Source organism: Eleutherodactylus coqui, chromosome 7 (genome assembly GCF_035609145.1).
Source record: "Eleutherodactylus coqui strain aEleCoq1 chromosome 7, aEleCoq1.hap1, whole genome shotgun sequence".
In the NCBI taxonomy this organism is placed as follows: domain Eukaryota; kingdom Metazoa; phylum Chordata; class Amphibia; order Anura; family Eleutherodactylidae; genus Eleutherodactylus; species Eleutherodactylus coqui.
Window position 1 is genome coordinate 16,255,628 of NC_089843.1, and position 22,654 is coordinate 16,278,281.

The following is a 22,654-nucleotide window of genomic DNA, read 5'->3' on the forward strand; positions in this document are numbered from 1 at the left end:
TGCAATCTGTGTCGCACCAAGATCAGCCGGGGAGCCACCACTACCAGCCTCACCCCCACCAGCATGTGCAGGCATATGATGGCCAAGCACCCCCAAGAGGTGGGACGAAGGCCATTCACCGCCTCTGGGTCACACCACTGCCTCTTTCCCTGTGCCCCAACCTGCCACACAGATCCAATCCCCCTCCCAGGAAGCAGGCGCAAGCGCCTCCCAGCCTGCACCTACACTCTCACCTCCACAGTCCTCCATGGACTCTAGCAATGTCTCTCAGTGCAGCGTTCAGTTGTCGCTAACACAATTATTGGAGTGAAAGCGGAAATACGCTGCCACCCACCCGCATGCACAAGCTTTAAACGTGCACATTGCCAAATTAATCAGCCTGGAGATACTGCCGTACAGGCTTGTGGAAACGGAGGCTTTCAAAAACATGATGGCGGTGGCGGTCTCGCGCTACTTGCCCCCAGTCACCACTATTTTTCCCAGTGTGCCGTCCTGGCCCTACACCAGCACGTCTCCCGCAACATTAACTGTGCCCTCACGAATGCGGTTACTGAGAAAGTCCACTTAACGATGGACATGTGGACAAGTACTGGCCGGCAGGGCCACTATATCTTCCTGACGGCACATTGGGTGAACTTGGTTGAGGATGGGATCGAGTCAGAGCCTGGGACATCTCACGTCCTACCCAAACCCAAGATAGCGGGTCCTACCTCAGTGCTGGTTTCTGTGGCGTATTATGCCACCTCCTCCACCCCCCCTCCCACCTCCTCCTCTGCCACCTCTCAATTAAGATGTGTGAGCACGTTGCCAGCAGTCGGTAGCACGCGGTGCGGCAGCCCAGCGGTGGGGATGTGTCAGCAAGTTATGCTGAAACTAATCAGCTTAGGTGACAAGAGACACACTGCCCCCGAGCTGTTACAGGGTCTGACAGAGCAGATCGACCTCTGGCTTTCGCCGCTGAGCCTCGAACCGGGCATGGTCCTCTGTGACAATGGCCGTAACCTGGTGGTGGCTCTGCAGCATGGCTCCCTCACACATGCCATGCCTGGCCCACTTCAATCTGGTGGTTCGGCGGTTTCTGAAAAACTATCCCCACGTGTCTGGTGTGCCGGGTGTACGTACCTTTTTTTTTTTTTGCAAGTCCACCAGGGATGCTGCCACCTTCAGGACACTGCAACATTGCTTCCAGCTGTCAGAGCACCGACTGCTATGCGACGTGCCCACACGCTGGAATTCTACGCTGCACGTGTTGGCCAGGCTTTACGAGCAGCTGGAGCAATTGTGGAATACCAGCTGCAACATGGGCGGTGGAGTAGTAGTCAGCCTCTGCAGTTCTTCACAGAGGAGTGGGCATGGATGGCAGAAATCTGTCAGGTCCTCAGAAACTTTGAGGAGTCTACCCAAATGGTGAGTGGCGATGCGGCCATAATTAGCATTACCATCCCGTTGCTTTGCCTGCTGAGAAGTTCACTACTAATCATAAAGGTCGACACTTTGTGGTTGGAACAGGAGATGGGGGATGACAGTATGTCACTTGATAGCCAGACCACCCTCCCGTCTGTATCTCAGCGCATTTTGGATGAGGTGGAGGGGGAGGAGAAGGAGGAGGGGGATGGGGAAGACTGATTCAGAGGGAGCACTGTAAAAAGATTGTGAGGAAGTACCACCGTTCTCTGTGATCCCTCTGCTCCATACAACTATTGGGTGTCAAAGCTGGACACGTGGCACGAACTTGCGCTTTACGCCCTGGAGGTGCTGGCCTGCCTTGCCGCTAGCATCTTGTCAGAGAGGGTGTTTAGTATAGCTGGGAGATCATCACGGATAAGCGTACCCGCCTGTCAACTGACAGTGCCAACATGCTTACACTCATTAGGATAAACAAATGCTGGGTTTCCCCAGACTTCTCTTCTCCACAGGTGGAAAGCCATGGATCATAAAGATTCTTTTCGCAGCTACAGGAGAAATATGCACCCTTTATCACCCCCAAAAAAGGGGAGAAGTAGCTTGGTCTATCGCTCTCGGATATTATTCCTCCTCCTCCTACAAAACAGCATGTTATCATGCTGAACTGCCAATTTTTCTGTGGGACAAAAGGCTGTTTAAAACCAATTTTTTCGGAGGGCTGTCTCCAGGCTCTATTACAAATTAAGCAATAACGAGCTGTATCTTTAAAAAATGTTTATGGATTTCACCTGCCCTTGGCGTTAAGCAATTTTTCAGGGCTACACTTGTACTCTTAGTACACCAATTTTTCAGGCCCTCACCTACACTGTTAGCAAATTAATTTTTCCAGGCTTTGCCTATACTCTTGATAAACAAATTTTTTCACGTGTTCGCCTATACTCTTGCTACAGAAATGTTTCCGGGGCCTGCCTATACACTTGCTGCAGGAAGATTTGAGGGGTTCGCCTATACTCTTGCTACTGAAAGGATTGAGGGGTTCGCCTATACATTTGCTACAGAAATGTTTCAAGGGGTTCCCTATACTGTGGGTGCACAAAGGTTTTCCAGCGCGGTGTTCAGCTATCTGTCACAATGACTTGGGCAGAAGTGTGGGCCAAGGTCCAGGGCGGTGTTAAATTGCCATGTTTGGGCACTGTCATTTCTTCATGTGTAATACTGTCTTTGGGTTTCATGGGCTCGCCTAAGCTGTGGGTGCACAAAGGTTTCCCAGCGCAGTGTTCAGCTGTCTGGCACAAATACACTGAATGACTTGGGTAGGGTGCAGACAGCTTTCCCATTGTGATGTTCAGCTATCTGACACATACACAAAATGAATTGTGTGTGTACACATGGGTTTCCTATAGCTATGTAACTCACGGCACTTTGGGTCACACAAGGTGGAGGCTAGGACCGAGCCTGACCCTGGGCCTGCTCACGTGCTTGCCACACAGAGCATTGCAGGTACTATGTCGGTCACGATTTCACAGGCTTATTATGCCACCTCCCCCTCCTTGGGGTCTTGGAAACAGCGTTGGTCGCCATGTATTATCTCTCATTTTACTACAGTTATCCGAGATACTGGATTAGAGCATTTACAGTAAGCATAACTGATTGAATGAGATTTCACAGAGTCACTGTATACCTGTGGTGGCTACTTTTGCGACACTTCCTGCTTCAAACCAATCTTTGGTGTTAGTATGCACTGCTGCATTGTGGAGATGTGTAGAAGTACTGGCATCTGAGTCCCCTTTATGCCCACGTTTGCGGCTCCTGTCAATTTTGTGATGGAGGTGGCATGGGGTTGGAATTATGATCGTACGTCAATTTATCAGCAGTTCTCATCAGCATTGTTGGCTATCGCCCATACTTTCAAAGAGGGTCGCTGCCTGTCCCTGCCAACCCTCTGCAGTGTGTGTCTCCGGTTTCTCCTCATCCAGCATGTACTTATAAATAGACATGAGGGTGGTGTGGCTATGAAGCGAGCATGTGGCATGAGGGCAGCTGAACGCTGCGCAGGGACACTTTTGTGTGCACTGTGGACACAGGCTCATGCGGGGGGGTTGAACAGCAATGCCAGCATGTAACCCAGGAGACGAGGCAGTGGTGTCACCCGCAAGCAGTGATTGTCCTTGCTTGCACTTAGTGTGGTGCTTAGCTAAGATGTGCCAGCATGTGTGCCGTGCTGCTTATGGTCTGTCCGAAGTAAATTGTTAGGGGGGTGACAGCCAGGCTCTTGCCCCCAATTTGGCTTAATAGTGGAACCTGGGAGCCTCAGATGCAGCCATGCATGCTGCCCCGGCTGTTGCCTACCCGTTTCTGTGGTGTTTCCATCACTTTCCGATGTTTTCAGAGCATTGGTCACTTTGAAAAAGGCTCAAGTCTCCCATTGACTTCAACAGGGTTCGTTACTCGAAACGAGCTCTTGAGCATTATGAAAATTTTGTCTTGAATAATGAGCACCCAGGCATTTTGATGCTCACTCATCTCTAGTCAGCATGATTATGATGTCATAGGCTTTTTTTGTTTCTACACTACATTTAAAAAAATAAAATTGATTTGGAAAAAAATTACATTTTTATCTGCTGTCATCTAGCAGCCACAATTTTTTTTTCCATCAACATAGTTGTGATGGTTCATTTTTTGTCGGACGTCCTGCATTTCCTGTTGGTTCCATTTCGGAGTTCCATTTTTTTTTTTTACTTCTGATCACTTTTTTCTACATAATTTTTTTACGTTTTTTAAGCTCCCACAGGGGTTTTGAACTTTGCAATTGTTTGATTGCTCATACAGTATGATGAAATACCACAGTATTAGATTACACCACATTTTGATATGCAGTGTATGAATTAAAATCACTGAGGTGAAAGTAAAAACACAAACATTTTTCACTGAAAAAAGAGGAGTCAATAATGCCCCACCTGATAGACTGCAGTCCGGGCTCAATCACCATAAACCCTTGTAGAATGCACAGTGCCAGATTGCAGTATGGAGGAGCTACTTATTCTGTGCAGACTAATCTGCAGTCAACCAATTTACCCTACCCACATTGGTCGAGGGGTGACTGCAAACACACACAGTCTGGACAGGTGAACCATTGCCAAAGATGCCAGGCACACCAAACAGATAAGTATGCCACACCATACAGAAATTGCAACCCCTACTGGCAAAGCAGTGGATCGTCCTGCATCTCCACAATGGGTCACACTGGCTGACATCCCACTGCTCCCCTCCAGCATCTATAGCAACTTCATGTAAAAAACACTGATAAATGCAGGTGTTACTTTTGCATTTTGGCCTGGACACGTAAGCTGGCGGGCCGCTGCAAGGCCATCGTGCGGCCGTCAGAACCTATGCTATCTCACTATTAACTAAAAAAAATCACTAAGGGGATGCAGTACATGAAAATGTGTAATTGGATAGTCTTGATTTCTCCAGAATGCCCACAGATGCCATATCAACTGGGCAACACCTGTGATTTCAACATGGAGGAGTTGTGCGGGACCTTTGAATAATGATTGAGGGTTAACAACTGCGATCAGCTTCAGCTCTGATCATGGCTGTTACCAGTGGGTGTCTGCTATCGCAAACACTTGGCCCCTGCAGCTCTATATAAACCCTGCACACCGAGCACATAACTGTACATCCTGTTGTGTTAAGAGGTTATGAAAGCTATATAGACCGTTGCTTGACTTTGCATTAAGAAAGCAAATTCATACTAACAAGAGAGCTCAGTGCACAAATAGTCTTATACTTTAACCCCTTCCTGACAGGCGCAGGGTGCTGCCCAGATGTTATGGCAGCCTGAAGCCCTCTGAAGGCAGCCACCACTTAGCAAAGGGATCGCTGCCATCTTGGATTCTGAGCTTTAGTGCACACCTCACACCGCTGTGTTCAGCAGCCCCAGATGATGGAACTGCTCTGACAGCCCTACTAAGGCACCATAGCCACCATCCGAGATAGGAACTTGGTTTTGAAGAGGTGGAAGGGGACAATTACCATAACAAGTGCATGGAGCTCCATACTGATGCTAAGGAATAGCTACGCATGTATCATGAGTATTCACTGCATAGTTACGTGGACTAATTGACCAAAATAGGACATGACGGGTGTTTTTAAGATTTGCAAAATTAATGCAAGAAAAATACCTGTTTGAATACCCCAATGTAAATGAATGGGGTTTAAGTTGTCCAAATTGTGCATAATATGGAACACAAATACTGTATATTTGGGTTAATGAGCCTGTATAAATAGTGATTTGAAGGCATCCATAATGCTGATGTGGCCCTAATTGAAATGGAGTTTGACACCCAAGGTCTAAAGATTCAGCAGGTTTATCATCCAGAATGAGCAACTGTGATAAACTGGTACATTTTACGACTATCTGGTCTAGGCTTGCACGGTGTAATTATTACCGTAGACAGCGTTACTATGTCTGCTTCTTTTTATCTCTAAGGGCTCCCATCCACTGGCAATATTTTCTTTCTTGTGCTGCGAGAGCACGAGAAAAATCTCGCCTCGCAGCGCAAGAAAGAGGCCGGTATAGAACCGGCACATCGCAAGTGGTTTCAGTGGAGCTAGCGACAGCAGCGCTAGCCCCATTTAAAGCATAGGGAGAATGCCGCGGACTTCTGCCACAGCTGCCGATCCCATTGAAATCAATGGTTTTAGCCAAGCCCCGCAGAATGATTATCGGGGAAGGGCTTGAAATATAAGCCCTTCCCCGATTATCATCAATAAGTGTGTAAAAAAAAAAAATATATATATTACTCACCTCTCCTGCGCTCAGCCGCGCTCAGCCGCGTCCTCCTGCTGGCTCCCCGACACTGCTATTAAGCTCTTTCAGCCGTCGGGGATTTAAAAATCCCCGCCTCCTGAAAGGGCTGTGCAGATTGGCTGAGGGCTCAGCCAATAGCAGCTACTGCTTAGCTATTGGCTTAGCGCTCAGCCAATCACACATAGCCCTTAGCTATTCATTCATGAGAATAGCTAAGGTCTATGTGTGACTTTAACTTTAGAATCGCATCGCAGTAGAGAAAATATTGCCAGTGGGTGGGAGCCCTAATACTGATAATTTTTTTTCTCCGCAGCTCATTTATGGAGTCACTGACCCCATCCTGTATAATAGAGCCCTATACCCAACCATATATCAGTTTGGTCTTGATGATTTCGCTCAATATATAGTTATTGCTTTATTTCTGCACAGCATGGGATGGAACTGGGTTGGATTCATTATAGCAAGTGAAGGATGTGATAAAGTGAGAGTAAAAGAGCTTTTGGATGACTATAAGATCTGCATTGAGTATATCATCAATCTGGGCGATAAAGAGAAAGCAAAGAGGGAAATATCGAAGATCGATAAATCGACTGCTGAAGTTGTGGTGATCTGTGGATCTTACTCAGTAGGTTATGCTGATATTATCAGAGAATCTAAAGCGCTTATTGACAACAGAACGCTGATCCTCCATGAGTCCTGGATTGATGTAACAAACACAGCACAATCCGACATGAAAACATTTATCAACTGCAGTTTAGTTTTTATGCTGCCAATAATAAAAATAGAAAAGGTTGAGGATTCTATTAATAATGTGAACCCATCAACCCATCAAAATGACCGGCTGCTGGAAGAAATCTGGTTCTGGTTATTTCAATGTCTAGCTGAAGATAAAGAAAGAAATCGCATTTACGAGTGGCACTATAATCGTTATGGAGTGAACTGCACCGAGACATATTATATTCCACAAACCGTGTACAAGAGAATAGATACAGGTTTATACTATACGTATGTATCCGTGTATGTTGTGGCGCAGGCCATACACACAATGATGGAAACTGGTAATGAGTCAAGTACACACCGGATACAGCAACGGGTAAGTATTAACCCCTTAAGGACGCGACCCTTTTTTGATTTTGTCTTCAGTTTCTCCTTCCCACTTTCAAAAAATCATAATTCTTTTATTTATCCATCACTATAACTGTCTTGTTTCTTGTGGGATAAGTTGTATTTTTCTCTGATACTATTTACTGTACCATATGATGTACTGAAAAAGCTTCACGAGTTTCTAATTGGAATGAAATGGAAAAACAAAGTTCGTCCATCTTTGCTGGCTCTTGTTTCTACGGTGTACGCACTACGGCAAAAATGGTAAGATAACTTTATTCTTTGGGTCAGTACGATTATGATGATACAAAACATTCATAGGCTCTTTGTTATACTTAAAAATAAAATATCTCTGGAATAACATAAAATTAGTCTGTGCCGCCATCTTCTGACCGCCATTTTTCTGTCAACTTAGTTGTGTTAGAGCTTGATTATTGTGGGACATCCTGTAGTTTCATGGACATCCTGTACCATGTTGGAGTACATGCAACTTGTTGATTGCTTTTAATTAAACTTTATCTTCGAGACAGGGCAATCAAAAAAGTGCAATTCTGGTGCTGTATATTTTTTTCAGAGCAACGTTCCAGCACAGGATAAATAATGCGGTACTTTATAGGTCAGACTTTTATGCATGCAACAGTACCAAATTTTTCTTTTGTTTATTTTAATTTTTGAAAAAATCTCTGAATAAGGCAGGGAGCATTAACATTCTCTGAAGGCTCCCACGATCTCTCCTCAGAACCATAACCCTTCGTATCTACCAGAAAAGGTCTTGTTTCTAATCGTTTAATGTGTATATTATCTTTGATCTCATATTCTCCATGTTGATCTGGGTTGCTGCCGGTCTGGCAATTCTGGAAAATTCATTCAAAGCTAGTGGTTTGAGCAGTGAGACATGAAATGAACTAGAGATACGCAGGGAGGCGTGAAGGCATAATTTCTAGCACACAAGGTTAATTCTACTCAAGAATGTGAATGGTCCCAAAAGTTGCAGAGCAAGCTTGTAGGAGGGAACCTTTAATCTAACATGCTTGGACAAAAGCCATACCTTGTCCCCTATGGCAAACAGAGGTGGAGGCCTGTGCTTGCGATCCACAAACCTCTTCATCTTGGCAGTGGCCTTCTCAAGAGCCCTCTTGGTCTCCTGCCATGTTCTGCAAAAACTTCTGCAATGCGCCTGCTGCTGGAACCTCAGATGTGGTGGAAATGGGCAGGGGAATCCTGGGCTGCTGGCCATATGTGATGCAAAAAGGGAAACTTTTTGTAAATTCACTAAAATGCTGTTTGTAAGAAAACTCCGCCCAGGGCAGCAGTCTGACCCAATCATCCTGCTGAGCACTGGTAAAATGGTGTAGATAATTAGTTAGAATCAGATTAGTAAGCTCTAATTAACCATTGCTTTGAGGGCGGTAAGCGGAGAAGAAGTCCAACCAAGCTCCAATGAGCCTACAAATGGATACTCCAAAACTTGGAAGTGAATTGCAATTCCCTTTATCGGAAACAATGTACAGTGGAAATCTATGTAGCCAGAAGATATGTTTGATGAAGCTCACCGCTATCTGGCTGGGAAATAGTAATCCAAACAAAAGAACAAAGTGGGCCATTTTAGAAATTTGGTCGAGGACCACCCAGATAACTGTGTGACCTCCGGCGGGAGTCAAGTCACTGATGAAGTCCATATCAGTGTGTTGCAACAGAAGCACTGGGATGGGTAGAAGACACAGCAGGCCAGTGAATTTCTGTTTCAGGACCTTGTGCTGCTCACAAGTGGGACAAGCGGCGACAAAGTCACGAATGTCCTTCATCATGGATGGCCATCAATAGTTACACCCAATTAGTTCAGTGAGCTTACATTGGCCAGAGTTCCCAACTATTTTGGAGGAATTTCCCTAGGACAAAACTGACCTCCTCCTGGATTTGTCCACGAAAGTCTTCCAAACCGAAATCTCTTTGACATGGCGTATATAAAACCGCATCTGCAACTGCTGCAGTTGCTTGTGGTACCACTAAAGCAGAATAAATCATATTTAGGTGAGCACTTATATTATGCAAGTAGGGTAGAAGATGCTCCTGGTGCTCGCGCTGTTGCGTCATCTCCTGGAATAGTTCTGTGAGTCCTCTGTGGGAGGATTCAGTGGAGTCCATGGCCTTAGTACACTGTTACGGCTGACTGGTGTGGACCCACTGTGCCAACTTACCAGCTAGGCCGTAATCCTGGACCAGTAAGGTTAGCAGCTGATTCTGGTGGATGGAGGTGTTGGAGCGCAACGCCGCGAGTCTGTCTCATCTGCGAGCAGGAGAGGCACAAGGAGTACCAAGTACAGGTAGAGACTGATGTTCTCAGACGGGCTATGGGAGATGATGTCTCATTCTTAACTGACACAGGGTTAGGGGAAAAGTCCTGCCTAGGGCAATCGTTCTGAGAAAGAATGGTCCTGTGGTCTTCAGGTGGGACCTGTCTAACCCTGACAGGGCACAAGAAAGGGGATCTGAAAACTAAACACACACACACAGAACAATAAAGGTAAACAGAAGACCACAGAGATGAATGCAATACAAGACACGACTGCACTAGAGAACAGGAACACGGGAAAAGTACAAAACATAGAGCAGGAAAACACTTGGAAATGGGAACCTGACTGGATAGCTGTAGCAAGGTACACCAGGCAATGAAGCTAAGATCCTAGCTCAGTTAAATAGAAATCTGATGGCTGATGCTTAGCAGCTGAACTGGAACATTGCAGGGATTAACCCCTGCACTGCTGGAAGGAAATATACAACAGTTCAGGTTAATGTAAAAGCCGGATGACACCTTTGTCTGTCTGAAATAAGCAGAGGCAGGTAGGTCTGGGGCACAGGCGTAATAACTGTGAGGCTTTAGCATTGATTGGCTCTCTTCTGTAGCAGAAGACATTGTAGACTTTATATGATTCCTTCTTCAGCCGTGATCGTGTACAGCTCTATATGAATTCATCCTATTTTATTATTAAAATGAAATGTTAGTAGTAAAGTATCAATATATCTCGTAAAATCACCTTTTTCCTGTGATGGCATGTCCACTTAGCATATCTTATCAACCCCCCACCTCCTTATAGTAGTGACAGGCGGATCTGCCCTTTAATAAAGATCATAAACCCAACCCTATTCTTGGAGTAGTGATAGCCCCACTCCATGACATGTCGCGATTCTGCTAAAATAGGAGTTATTCATTTCCCATGTGGAGCCATAACCATTGTCTCCACCTCTCCCAATTCCTATTTCAATAGCAATTGTGGTATAATGATACTGATAAAGTACCACCCAATTGTCCATCAGCTGCCACCCAGGATACTGGGAAAGCTGAACTCCTCAATATTTTTATTCTTCCCTTCCTTCCTCAGATCTGAGAGGTCTCTGAAATGCATATAGCCTCAGGAATTCTTTATTCAAGATGGCAATAAAATTAGGCATGGACAAGGTGTAGTGCCCTAGAACATCTATTTCTGGCCCCCTCCATAAGTGTATTGTCATTGCTTGTTTGTCACGGCAGCGTTGTGGCATAGTGGCCTTGACCAAGACCAAGACCTTTTGCCTTGTTATGCATGACAAGGGTTAATGCACAATGTGCAGAGACTCCGGGTTGCTGTCTCTCTATACTGCATGGATGCATGCTGATGATTAGTCATTCCTGGGAGAAGGTTGGGGGTGCGGTCCTCTAGTTGCTCTGCTAATCCTCAGGTGTTGAGAGCTTTATATTCTTATCCCTTCCTTTGCTCAGCACAGCTTATTCAGTTCCATAAAGGGGTAGTTGGAGAGAGGTGTTCCTCTGTGCTGGGTGTTTTGCTACTTCCAGAAAAGTGCTGTAGTTTCCTTTTCAGTTATATTGCTGCTTTCATTTCTGTATTGCTTTGCTGTGTCAGTTCATCTCTTCAGGGGCTCCTATTGGGACAATTAGAGGTCAGGAAGAAGACCGTGGGGCCACCTTTATCAAGGCGATGACTTTGCTTCTAGACAGGGACCCTTCACCCCCTGCTAGGTTAGGGCCAGGAGAGTCTTTCTCTCTGGAGTGGTGCTTCTGATCAGCTTTGCTTGGTGTGCTTCTATTTCCAGCAGTGTGTACGTTATCTGACACCGTGCTAAGCGCAGTACTCCCTTGTTGCACAGGCTTTTACATACTGGTTTACATACTCCTGTTGGGATTCGCACTGTTCTACAGTGCATAGTGTTATCAACTGCAGTAGTTGTGAATGTCACCCTGTGTCATGCTACAGTAATGTGAGACCATTATATGTAGTGTCTTGTGTGGATGCACTGTGCAAAGATTGTCTAGTCATTTGTTATGTGTGTTGCACAGCTGCAGCATATGAAGAGTTAAAGGGGTTGTCCCACACCGAAACGGTTTTTTTTTTTTTTTTTCAATAGGCCCCCCGTTCGGCGCGAGACAAACCCAAGGGATGTGTTAAAAAAAAAAAAACGTTTAGTACCTACCCGAATCCCCGCGCTGCGGCGACTTCTTCCTTACCTTACTAAGATGGCCGCCGGGATCTTCACCCACGATGCACCGCGGGTCTTCTCCCATGGTGCACCGTGGGCTCTGTGCGGTCCATTGCCGATTCCAGCCTCCTGATTGGCTGGAATCGGCACACGTGACGGGGCGGAGCTACGAGGACCAGCTCTCCGGCACGAGCGGCCCCATTCACTAGGGAGAAGACCGGACTGCGCAAGCGCGTCTAATCTGGCGATTAGACGCTGAAATTAGACGGCACCATGGCGACGGGGACGCTAGCAACGGAACAGGTAAGTGAATAACTTCTGTATGGCTCATAATTAATGCACTATGTATATTACAAAGTGCATTAATATGGCCATATAGAAGTGCTTAACCCCACTTGCTTTCGCGGGACAACCCCTTTAATGTCAGTATGAGACTGGGAGATGCATGTAAATGTATTTTTTCACATCCTGTCATGTGCTGTGAGTGAGGTGATAAAAGCCAGTGTGTGAGAGTGAGAAAAGAGTTTTATAGCTGGCTAGTCTTTGCTGCTAATGTTTCTTGTGTTCAGAGTGAAAATGCCAGCCACACATGGGTACCTTCAACCCTCATGTGGTGAAGATGGAGGAGAAATAGCGGCTCTCTGAAAACTGGTATGCCAGGGGCCACTGAAACTTGAGGAGAGAGAGAAGAGAGAATGTGTGTGTGAGAAGAAACTTAAAGGGGTTGTCCCGAGGCAGCAAGTGGGTCTATACACTTCTGTATGGCCATAATAATGCACTTTGTAATATACATTGTGCATTAATTATGAGCCATACAGAAGTTATAAAAAGTTTTTTACTTACCTGCTCCGTTGCTAGCGTCCTCGTCTCCATGGTGCCGACTAATTTTTGGCCTCCGATGGCCAAATTAGCCGCGCTTGCGCAGTCCGGGTCTTCAGCAGTCTTCTATGGAGCCGCTCGTGCCAGAGAGCGGCTCCGTGTAGCTCCGCCCCGTCACGTGCCGATTCCAGCCAATCAGGAGGCTGGAATCGGCAGTGGACCGCACAGAAGAGCTGCGGTCCACGAAGACAGAGGATCCCGGCGGCCATCTTCAGCGGTAAGTATTGAAGTCACCGGAGCGCGGGGATTAAGGTAAGCGCTCCGGTAAACTTTCTTTACTTCCCTGCATCGGGGTTGTCTCGCGCCGAACGGGGGGGGGGTTGAAAAAAAAAAAAACCCGTTTCGGCGCGGGACAACCCCTTTAAACATCATGCAGAGGTACTGTTTTCTCAAGTCTAGCATCTGTGGAGAGTTTTCCTTCCCTAATTCCAGGAGTGATCCCAGACAAATAACTAGGACTGTCAAGCCGGTGTCATCCTGAGTTTTCCCTGCCAGGAGTGGTTCCTTTAATATTGCAAGACCAAGTGCTTTCTGAGTCCCTCCCAGATTTGCACGTTTTTGTGACCTGCATCTTCTTTTGCCACCGACAGCTCATACAGGTGGGAAAGGGAGTGGTGGTGTCACCCATGACAAACCTACATTCCTGTTCCATGTATATTGGCCATCCCTATCCTACGGGTGTCCGGAAGAGGCCTTGTGGTTTTTGGGCCAAGGTCGCATGTAGCCCTCCGTGAAGGAGCCTTGTGAGTGCCACCATGACAAGTAACTGCTTTACCCTCCCAGCTCCTCGGCGTGGGCCTCCTGTCCTGAGTGGACCCTCCTGGTCGCCACACAAGGGAATATAATTACCACCTGCAGGGAGGTTTGACAGCTTGAGTATTTCCCATAGGCATCCTGGCTCCAAGATTCAAATCAGAAGAAAATCTTTTAATAAGTACTGATTGTGCAAAGTCCCTAGTCTGATATCTTCTATTCATTTGTCAATGTCTATTTGTTTGTTCGAGTATTACACACAAACTGTATGACATTAAATTATGCATATATTATGCATATATTATGATCTTGATCTGGAGAAGGTTATAGGCTAAACATAATTCAGAAATGTTGTTGTCTTGACAACCTTATTTGCATTTTTTTAAACCTGTGCTTGAATTTTCATGCAGCAACCTCCAAATTTGCTTTCAACAATCGATTTTACGCACTCGATTTAGTATTCCTGTTTATTTCCAAAAAGTAATTCCCAATAGAAGAGTCATACTGAGCGTTGTTGCTTTTTAGCCCAAGTCTAACTCTGGTGGAGGCAGCAATCATTTGCCCATTGGGTCCTTCCTAATTCCGTCTTGGATGGCCATGTGGACAACAATTTGCTAAAATATGTCCCCAAAAAGGAATACATGGAGCAAATTTATGAACACTGGCCCTCATTTATCAAAACTGTCTAACAGTAAATCAACAAGCAGTAAAAAGCAGTTTTGATGGCCATAGCAACCAATCAAAGAGCAGCTTTCATTTTACCTGAGCACTAAGAGAATTAAAAGCCATCCACTAGGCCATCCACTAGGCCATCCACTAGGAGGATGGATGAGAAGACCACCTGTGCTCCTAGTTCCTTCACCATCTTTCCAAGGTCTTCAAATTCTCTGCAGATAGTTGTACAGTTCTATCTTGAAGTGTCATTTGTCCCTATATGTATTAGTAGGAATGGGTGGTGTTCTGTAGGACTGAAGAGTCTTGACAGCCTATCAGATACATCTTTAATTTGTGCACCTGGAAGACAGCACATCTCTCATGACGTGTCAGGTCTCCAGAAAGCGGTCTCTGTTCCTCACATTAGGGAATCGTCCATAACCACCACTCTCCTTTTCTTTCTTCTATACAACAGTACTTCTTTTTCTTCATTCAGGAGGACTCTGTGTGCTTACTACACAGTTCTTTGTGGGTAAAGTCATTACTTGCTGTACGTCTTTCCCCTCTGCTCTGTACTTTGTGAGTAGGTATCATTTCTTGCTGTAGCTCTTAATTCTTTGTGGGTAGAGTCAATACTTGCTGTACCTCTTTCTCCTTTTGCTCAGGAACCAGTACCAGGCCCCCTGGTTCCAAAACAGTATGGGTTCTGGTTGACTCTAAATCCTCCTCCTTCTTTGGGTCACATGCTTCCATTCCTCTGATTCTGCAGGTATGCTGGATATTTTTTTTTTTTCCTTTAACATTTTGAAGACTTTCTTCTACTCTGTCAGGGAAATCCTCACCATCCTTAATAGGTTTTAATGTAGCTATTCTCTCCTGTAGGCTAAGCACCTTTTCCTCCAGTAGAGACACAAGCTTGCATTTCTGGCAGGTGAAGTTTGGCTTTTCTTCTGGTAGGTTAGTAAACATATGGCATACATTGCAGGTCACCATATGGCTCCTCTCCTTTTCCATGTTGTCAGATGATGTCCTCTTCTAAACTTCTAAATGTCAAGAATTATAGTGAAGTTACTAACAGCGCGCGGTTTATGATGTTGTCCGAGCAGTTAGACCCGGCTAGTCCCAACAATCTTCCCGATTACAGTGATTCTTTGCTCTTCCCAGAATGTACAGGGAATATGCAAATTATCTTCTTGCAGCTCCAATCTCTGTTCTGGTGATGTCCTCCAAGCAGTTCCATCCGGCTTATTCCGGCAATCTCCCCGCTTAAAGTGATTCTTTGCTCTTCCCAGAATGCACAGGGAATAGGCAAATAATCTTCCTGCGGCTTCAATCTCTATTCCGTTGATGTCCTTCAATCAGTTAGACCCCACTAATACCGACAATCTTCCAGTTTACAGTGATTCTTTGCTCTTTCCAGAATGCACAGGGAATATGCAAATGATCTTCCTGCAGCTCCAATCTCTTTTCAGTTGATGTCTTTCCAGCAGTTAGACCTGGCTAACCCCAACAATCGTCCCGCTTACAGTGATTCTTTGCTCTTCCCAGAATGCACAGGGAATATGCAAATGATCTTTCTGCAGCTCCAATCTCTGTACTGGCAATGTCCTCCAAGCAGTTAGACCCAGCTCATCTCAATAATCTTCCCAGAATGCACTGTGAATATGCAAATGATCTTTCTGCAGCTCCAATTTCTGGTTCTATGGTTCATCGACACACAGGAGCTTGCTGGCTTTTCAATGAAGAGCAATGCCAGGTTTTCACAAAATGTAAATTCCTTTTGTGATAGGAACCATGAGGCAGTGCTTTCTTTCCACGGGTCAAGACATTCTTCAATGGTTTCCACAGTGGAAGCCTCAGAGGACCCCAGTGAGTGTTCATGTGATGCAGCCAGGGTTGGAAAGGTATTCAAGGAAATGGGAAGCAAAGCTTCTCGCTGATGGATTTAGTTGTGGTTTCGTGATACTCACTGAATCTACAGCAGCGCTCATGTTATTAGAGGTAATTTCATACGTGTTACCAAAAGCATGCAACAAGATTTGCAGATTTGCCAGGTATTTCTGGAGAAGTTTAATGGCAGAACAGTTTGTCAAGATATTGAATATTCCACTGTGGATTTTGAATCATTCATGGATATGTCTGGCGGTATTGATTCCTGTGCAATATTGTGGAACTGTTGGTTTGCTGGCATTTGACCGGGTGTCTGGGGCACTTTGGGTTCACTAAAAGCTTAATGTTGCTGGAACCATTTCTAATTGTTCCTATTGTTCAGCCTGGTGGAGAAGAGAGGAGGGAGAAGAGTCTTTCCTGGAGCAGCTGCAGACATGGACGATGAAAGAAGAGAGCCATGAAGAAGTTTGGCAGAAGCACAGACATCAGGTGCATGGCGGGATGATGGGCAACGTGGTCAGCGGTGCACAGACAGAAGGAGGCAGAGCAGTGGTGGCAAGTGGTAAGTCAGGTACGAGGAGTGCCCCCCACGTGGCTGTCTAGATTGACAGTGTAAGTGTGCACCCCACGTTGCTCTAAGGAAGGGAGGCCGCTAGTGGACAGCTTACAATGTAGTTTCAGTGGGAGGCTAGCGGAAAGATCCCAAGACAGTGGGGGTGTTATGGTATCCTACCCGATGATACGCCAGCCCAGGTTGCCCTAGAACTTACCCGCAACCCCTATCCCTGCCTACTTGCCTCCACTCCTGGCTAACCCCAGGCGGGCAACTGGGCGGCGGTCCCTACACTCGCTAGGGACCGAGGAGGGACGCTGGCGTACCAAGATGGAACAGGGTAGGATCACCGAAGGGACAAAAGGTTTCAATAAAGACTTATGGAACACCCTGTGAACCCTCCATGTAGCTGGCAAACCCAGTTCGTAGGCGAGCGGGTTCACCACACGTGTGATGACAAAGGGACCCACGTAACGCAGCGCCAGCTTCAAGGATGGGACCCTTAATTTGAGATTTTTAGAAGACAGGTATACCTTCTGTCCCACCCTGTAAGGTTCAGATACAGACAGACTCTTCCCACTACGCAACTGCATACGAGTCCCCGTTGCTTCCAAGTTTTTCTTTACCTCTTTCCATACTCCCTGAAGCGTATTTGTGGCGACATCAGCTGCAGGACAGACCGAAGGAGTAGGGATTGCTGTAAGGAAGCGAGGATGCTGACCGTATACACAAAAGAATGGAGATACCCCAGTGGAAGAACAAGGGCGGTTGTTTAGTGCAAACTCTGCGAACGGCAGGAACTCTGCCCACTGATGAGCCTTTTCGCTAGCAAACAACCATAAATATTGCACTAAATCTTGGTTCTTCCGCTCAGTCTGACCATTAGTTTGCGGGTGGAATGCTGAAGAGAAGGAAAGCGACGTTCCCAGGTTTCTGCAGAAGGCACGCCAAAACTGCGACACAAACTGAGCCCCGCGATCAGATACAATATTTTGGGGAACCCCATGTAGGCGAATTATTTCTTTTACAAAAATCTTGGCAAATTCTTTTGCCGAAGGTAGCTTCTTTAACGCCACAAAATGTGCCATCTTTGAGAACCGGTCGACCACCACTAAGATAGTGGTGCACTGCTGGGATTCTGGTAGATCAGTGATAAAATCTACCGATAACTGCAACCATGGACTGGAAGGAACCGGTAGCGGTCTCAGAGGACCCTCCGGAGGACGCCGCTGACTCTTATTGCGTGCACAGACAGAGCATCCCGTAACAAAGTCTCGGATCTCCTGAGACATGCCTGGCCACCAGAAGTGTCTGGAACAAAGATCCAGGGTTCCCTGAAACCCTGGATGCCCTGCGAGAACCGACGAATGAGATTCATCCATGACTCTAAGACGTAAGATCTCTGGCACAAACCATCTGCCCTCCGGCACACCCGAAGGAGCGTCCTGCTGAGCATTCTGTAGTTGAGGGACGAAGTTAGACTCTACAGCTGCCACCACCACGCCAGGTGCCACGATATTCTCGGGAGTCATAGTCTCACTTTCCGGCACCCCAAAACTCCGTGACAGGGCGTCCGCCTTCACGTTCTTCTCTCCTGGGATAAATGTCACAACGAAATTAAACCTGACGAAGAACAACGCCCACCTGGCTTGACGAGCTGTGAGTCTTTTAGCATTGGCGAGATATATACCAGATTCTTGTGATCAGTATACACGGTAATTGGGTGTCTAGCACCCTCAAGATGGTGTCGCCACTCTTCCAAAGCCCATTTGATAGCCAGTAATTCACGGTTACCCACGTCGTAGTTGCGTTCTGCTGAATTAAACTTCCGCGAAAAGAACGCACATGGGCTATACCCAGATCTCCCACTGACTTCCTGCGACAATACTGCTCCTGTCCCCACCTCAGACGCATCTACCTCAATGAAAAAGGGTAGTCGTGCGTCCGGCTGTATTAGCACCGGGGCAGTCGTAAATGCCCTTTTTAGATGACTAATGGCCTCAAGGGCTGCAGGCGACCATTTTACCAAGTCGGCCCCCTTCTTAGTCAGATCGGTCAGGTGTTGAGCAATAACCGAGTAATTCTTAATAAATTTGCGGTAAAAATTTGCAAAACCTAAGAATCGCTGGAGAGTCTTAAGGATGTCTGGTCTGACCCATTGGGAGATTGCTGCTACTTTATCAGACTCCATCTGAATCTCCGTGGGTGAAATCACATAACCAAGGAAAGATACTTGTTTAGAACCAAATGTACATTTCTCCAACTTGACAAAAAGTTGATACTCGCGCAAACGGGTCAGAACCAACCTCAGGTGCCGCACATGTGAATCCCAGTCAGGAGAATACACCAGAATGTCATCAAGATAGATGACCAGAAATACCCCCAGGAAGTCGTGAAAGACCGCGTTCATAAAACCCTGAAACACAGCGGGGGCGTTACAGAGTCCGAAAGGCATGACCAGACATTCAAAATGTCCTAACGGGGTGTTGAACGCCATCTTCAATTCATCTCCCTCTCTAATGCGAATTAAATTGTAAGCCCCCCTTAAGTCCAGTTTGGAGAACCAATGGGCCCCTACCACCTGATTCAACAAGTCAGGAATTAGGGGCAAGGAGCACTGGTTCTTCACTGTGATTTTATTCAAGGCCCGACAATCCACACAAGGCCTCAATGTCCTGTCCTTCTTCTCTACAAAGAAGAGACCTGCCCCGGCAGGGGACCTGGACGGTCGGATATGTCGTTTGGCCAGAGCCTCCGAGATATAGGACTTGAGGGCTCCATGCTCACGGCCTGACAAATTGAAAATGGCTCCCTTAGGGATGGGACTGTCGGGAATCAGATCTATACCACAGTCCCACTCCCTATGGGGAGGCAGAGTCTCAGACAGTTATTTGGAGAATACATCCTGAAAGTCTGACAAATACTCCGGAATAAGCACAGTATCTGCGGAGCACATGGCTATAGTAGATAGGTGATTATGACAGGATGACCCCCAATGAGTCAATTCCCGGGTGGACCAATCAAATTGGGGATTGTGCAGTGCCAACCAGGGCATACCAAGTACCACATCAACCGACATCTTTTCCATAACCAGGAAAGACAGATTCTCAGAATGGAGAACACCCACAGTGAACTGCAGAATGGGAGTCCTCCATTTAACAACACCTGCGGAGAGAGGGGTCGAATCAATACCAATGAAGCGCATGGGGGGCTTCAGCATGGAAAACTCCGTTATCAGAGGTCTGACAAAATTTAAATTAATCAGATTAACGGTAGCACCCGAATCAATATAGGCTTGACCGGACCGAATAAAATTCCGGAAGCCAACCTGACAAGGCACCAACAACCTAGGGAGTACCTGTGACACTAGGCGACCCTTCAGGGAATCGCCTAGGATTGGTAGTTCTTCCCCAGCTTAAGACTGATGTCGTCGTTGCTTCCATGGACAGGTTGCTACTCGATGTCCGTCTTCCCCACAGTAGAGGCAAAGATGGTGAGTCATCCGGAACTGTCACCGTTCCCCTGGACTTAGCTGGTCCACTTCCATAGGCTCGGCCCCTGGAGCTGGCTTGGGAGAAATGGGAACGGATCGACAGGACTCCCTAGTTTTACAGGCGTGACGTTCCTTTTCTCTGGATCTCAGTCTCCCGTCAGCCTTTACTGCCAATACCATTGCCTCATTAAGTGTTATGGGAGCGGGATGGGAAAGAAGCAGATCCTTGACAGCATCAGAAAGGCCCAACAAAAACACATCTTTGAGGGCACCATTATTCCAGGAGGTTTCACCGGCATACTGTCTAAACCTAGAGCAGTAGTCTTCAGCACACTGCTGCCCCTGACGCAAAGCCATGAGGTGAGATACAGCTAACCCCGCCCGGTCCAGCTCATCAAAAATACCTCCTAGTTCCTGAAAAAATGAATCTACAGACTGCAGGCAAGCAGAACTCTCAGGTAAGGAGTAGGCCCATGGCTGGGGGGGACCCCGCAGCAAGGAAAGAATCAATCCCACCCTCTGGAACTATGAACTGTAGGATCCGGGCCGCATCCGAAAATACAGTCTACATGCCCGCTGAAAAATGAAAAACTTGCTTCTCTCCCCAGTAAACACCTCAGGGAGAGGAAATTTGGGTTCAGGAATAGATGGGGCGGCAGGAACATGCGCCAACATCCGCTGCTCCTGGGCCACCATACGACCGGACAGGTCTTGGAACACTCACACTAGGTCCTGCAACTGATTAGCAAGGACGCTCATAGTCTCCATTAGAGAGCAAACAAAAACCCGCAGGGTAATTTTAAGGGCCAGTTATTATGTTACGGTATCCTACCCGATGATACGCCAGCCCGGGTTGCCCTAGAACTTACCCGCAACCCCTGTCCCTGCCTACTTGCCTCCACTCCTGGCTAACCCCAGGTGGGCAACTGGGCGGCGGTCCCTACACTCGCTAGGGACTGAGGAGGGACTCTGGCGTACCAAGATGGAACAGGGTAGGATACCAACAGGAAGGGCAGATGAATAAACCAACAGAAAATATAGCAGACCGAGGCAGATGGATAACCTGGCAGATAAAGCAAAGCTGAGACACAGGAGACTGTCAGAGGCAAGACACTAGGACACTGGAACAGAAACCAATAACTGGCAGTGAATGGACCTCACTGCCATCCTTATAAACAGAAGCCTCCGCCCAGGGGCGGAGAGGGGGAGGCAACGCCTCCCAGCAGAATCCCATAACAGGGACTCGTGCACAGAGCTGCACTCACAGACGCCCGCGCGCACGCCACCGCCTGGAGCCACGAGCGCTGACCAACCACCTGCGGCCCCGGCCGCCGCCGCATGGTAACAGGGGGGCTGCACAAGTGAGTCCCTTTTCAGCTGGGAGTAGAAGGGACTATGTGCGGGGGAGCAGTAGAAAAGGGGCAAGGGGTCAGAGAGGGAGGGGCTGAGAGTGGAGGAGGGACAAGAGCAGCATATGATCAGCGTGGGGGGGAGTGAAGGAGGCTTTAGGTCCAGTTGTTATTAGGAGGGGGGAAGAGCAGCAGCAAGGGTCAGATGTGACAGGCAGGGGGCTATATTAACAGAGTCATTTTAGACACATGGGGTCAGAGTTGTGAGAAGGGGTGGCACTCTGGGGGAGCTGAGTTTTAAAGGGTCAGATGCTAGTGAGGAGAGCCTTAGCCACATGTGTAAGATAGGTTGCCAGTCCTGGTCATCTTGGCGGATTCTTCCCTTGGCAGAGCCAGAGGTTCAAAGGATGGTGAGTCGACATGCCATGGTGTTTGGGAAACTGTTTTGAAAATAAAAAAGGGCTTCCAGTGTCCCATAGTTATCTGAGGGGCACACACTAGCCTGATCATAAAGGTTCTTCTCATGCATCCAGCGTCTCGCCAAGGGTGGCAAGCTCTAGGAGCAAAGAGTTGTTTTTTGATGGTTTAAAATATGCTGATTCAAAGTTTTGTGGTGTTGCCTCCCTTGGTGTAGCGCTGGCAGAGTAGACAACTGAAAAATCTAACATGGTGTGTATTTGGCCCGGGCATTTTCTGAGCATTTATCATTGTAACAAAAGTTACAAGAGAGCTGCATCATTTTATACACGTAACAAGGGCTATGTGCGCAGATTTACACGTGTGGAAAGTTTTTCTCCAGAGTTTCAATCGGCAAGTGATATACCAAAAGCAGGAGGTTGTTTGATTTGCAGCTGGAGCCGTTGGGTTAGGAGTTATTTTTGGTGACCATTGGTGCAGAGCTTCCTGGCAAAGGTCATGGTTCGAAAGGCATTGGGTCAAAAACATTGCATTATTGGAGGTTTTTCCAGTAGTTGTGACAATAGAGGTATGGGGACCTGAGATGGCGGACACGAGCATATGTTTTTTGGGTGGACAACGAGACAGTGGTTCAAGTGATCAACAGGCATTCTGCTCTTTGCCCATGGTACTAGCCATGTTGCAGCACTTGCTGTTGTGATGCCTGCAGTACAATGTAGAGTTTAGGTCCAAGCAAGTCCGATGATGCCAGAAGGGAGTGGCTGATGCTCTTTCTCATTTTCAGATTAGGTCATTCAGAGAGATGCACCCAAAGGTGGATGTCGAGGGGGTACATTGCCCTTCTTCATTATGGGAACTTGTAGAAGAGAGCT

General features: G+C 47.0%; 1 protein-coding gene across 1 annotated transcript in view; it reads left to right on the forward strand.

Annotated features, from left to right (window-relative positions):
* Positions 1-6,647: 6,647 nt before the first annotated feature.
* The window catches only part of LOC136573414 (extracellular calcium-sensing receptor-like), a 47,776-nt gene continuing 31,769 nt past the window's right edge, over positions 6,648-22,654 (forward strand). Inside the window, exons 1-5 of the mRNA XM_066574706.1 lie at positions 6,648-7,310; positions 7,440-7,585; positions 14,963-15,033; positions 16,353-16,532; positions 19,973-20,016. Coding sequence (XP_066430803.1) covers positions 6,648-7,310; positions 7,440-7,585; positions 14,963-15,033; positions 16,353-16,532; positions 19,973-20,016 — 1,104 coding nt within the window. The remainder of the gene's footprint in view (positions 7,311-7,439; positions 7,586-14,962; positions 15,034-16,352; positions 16,533-19,972; positions 20,017-22,654) is intronic.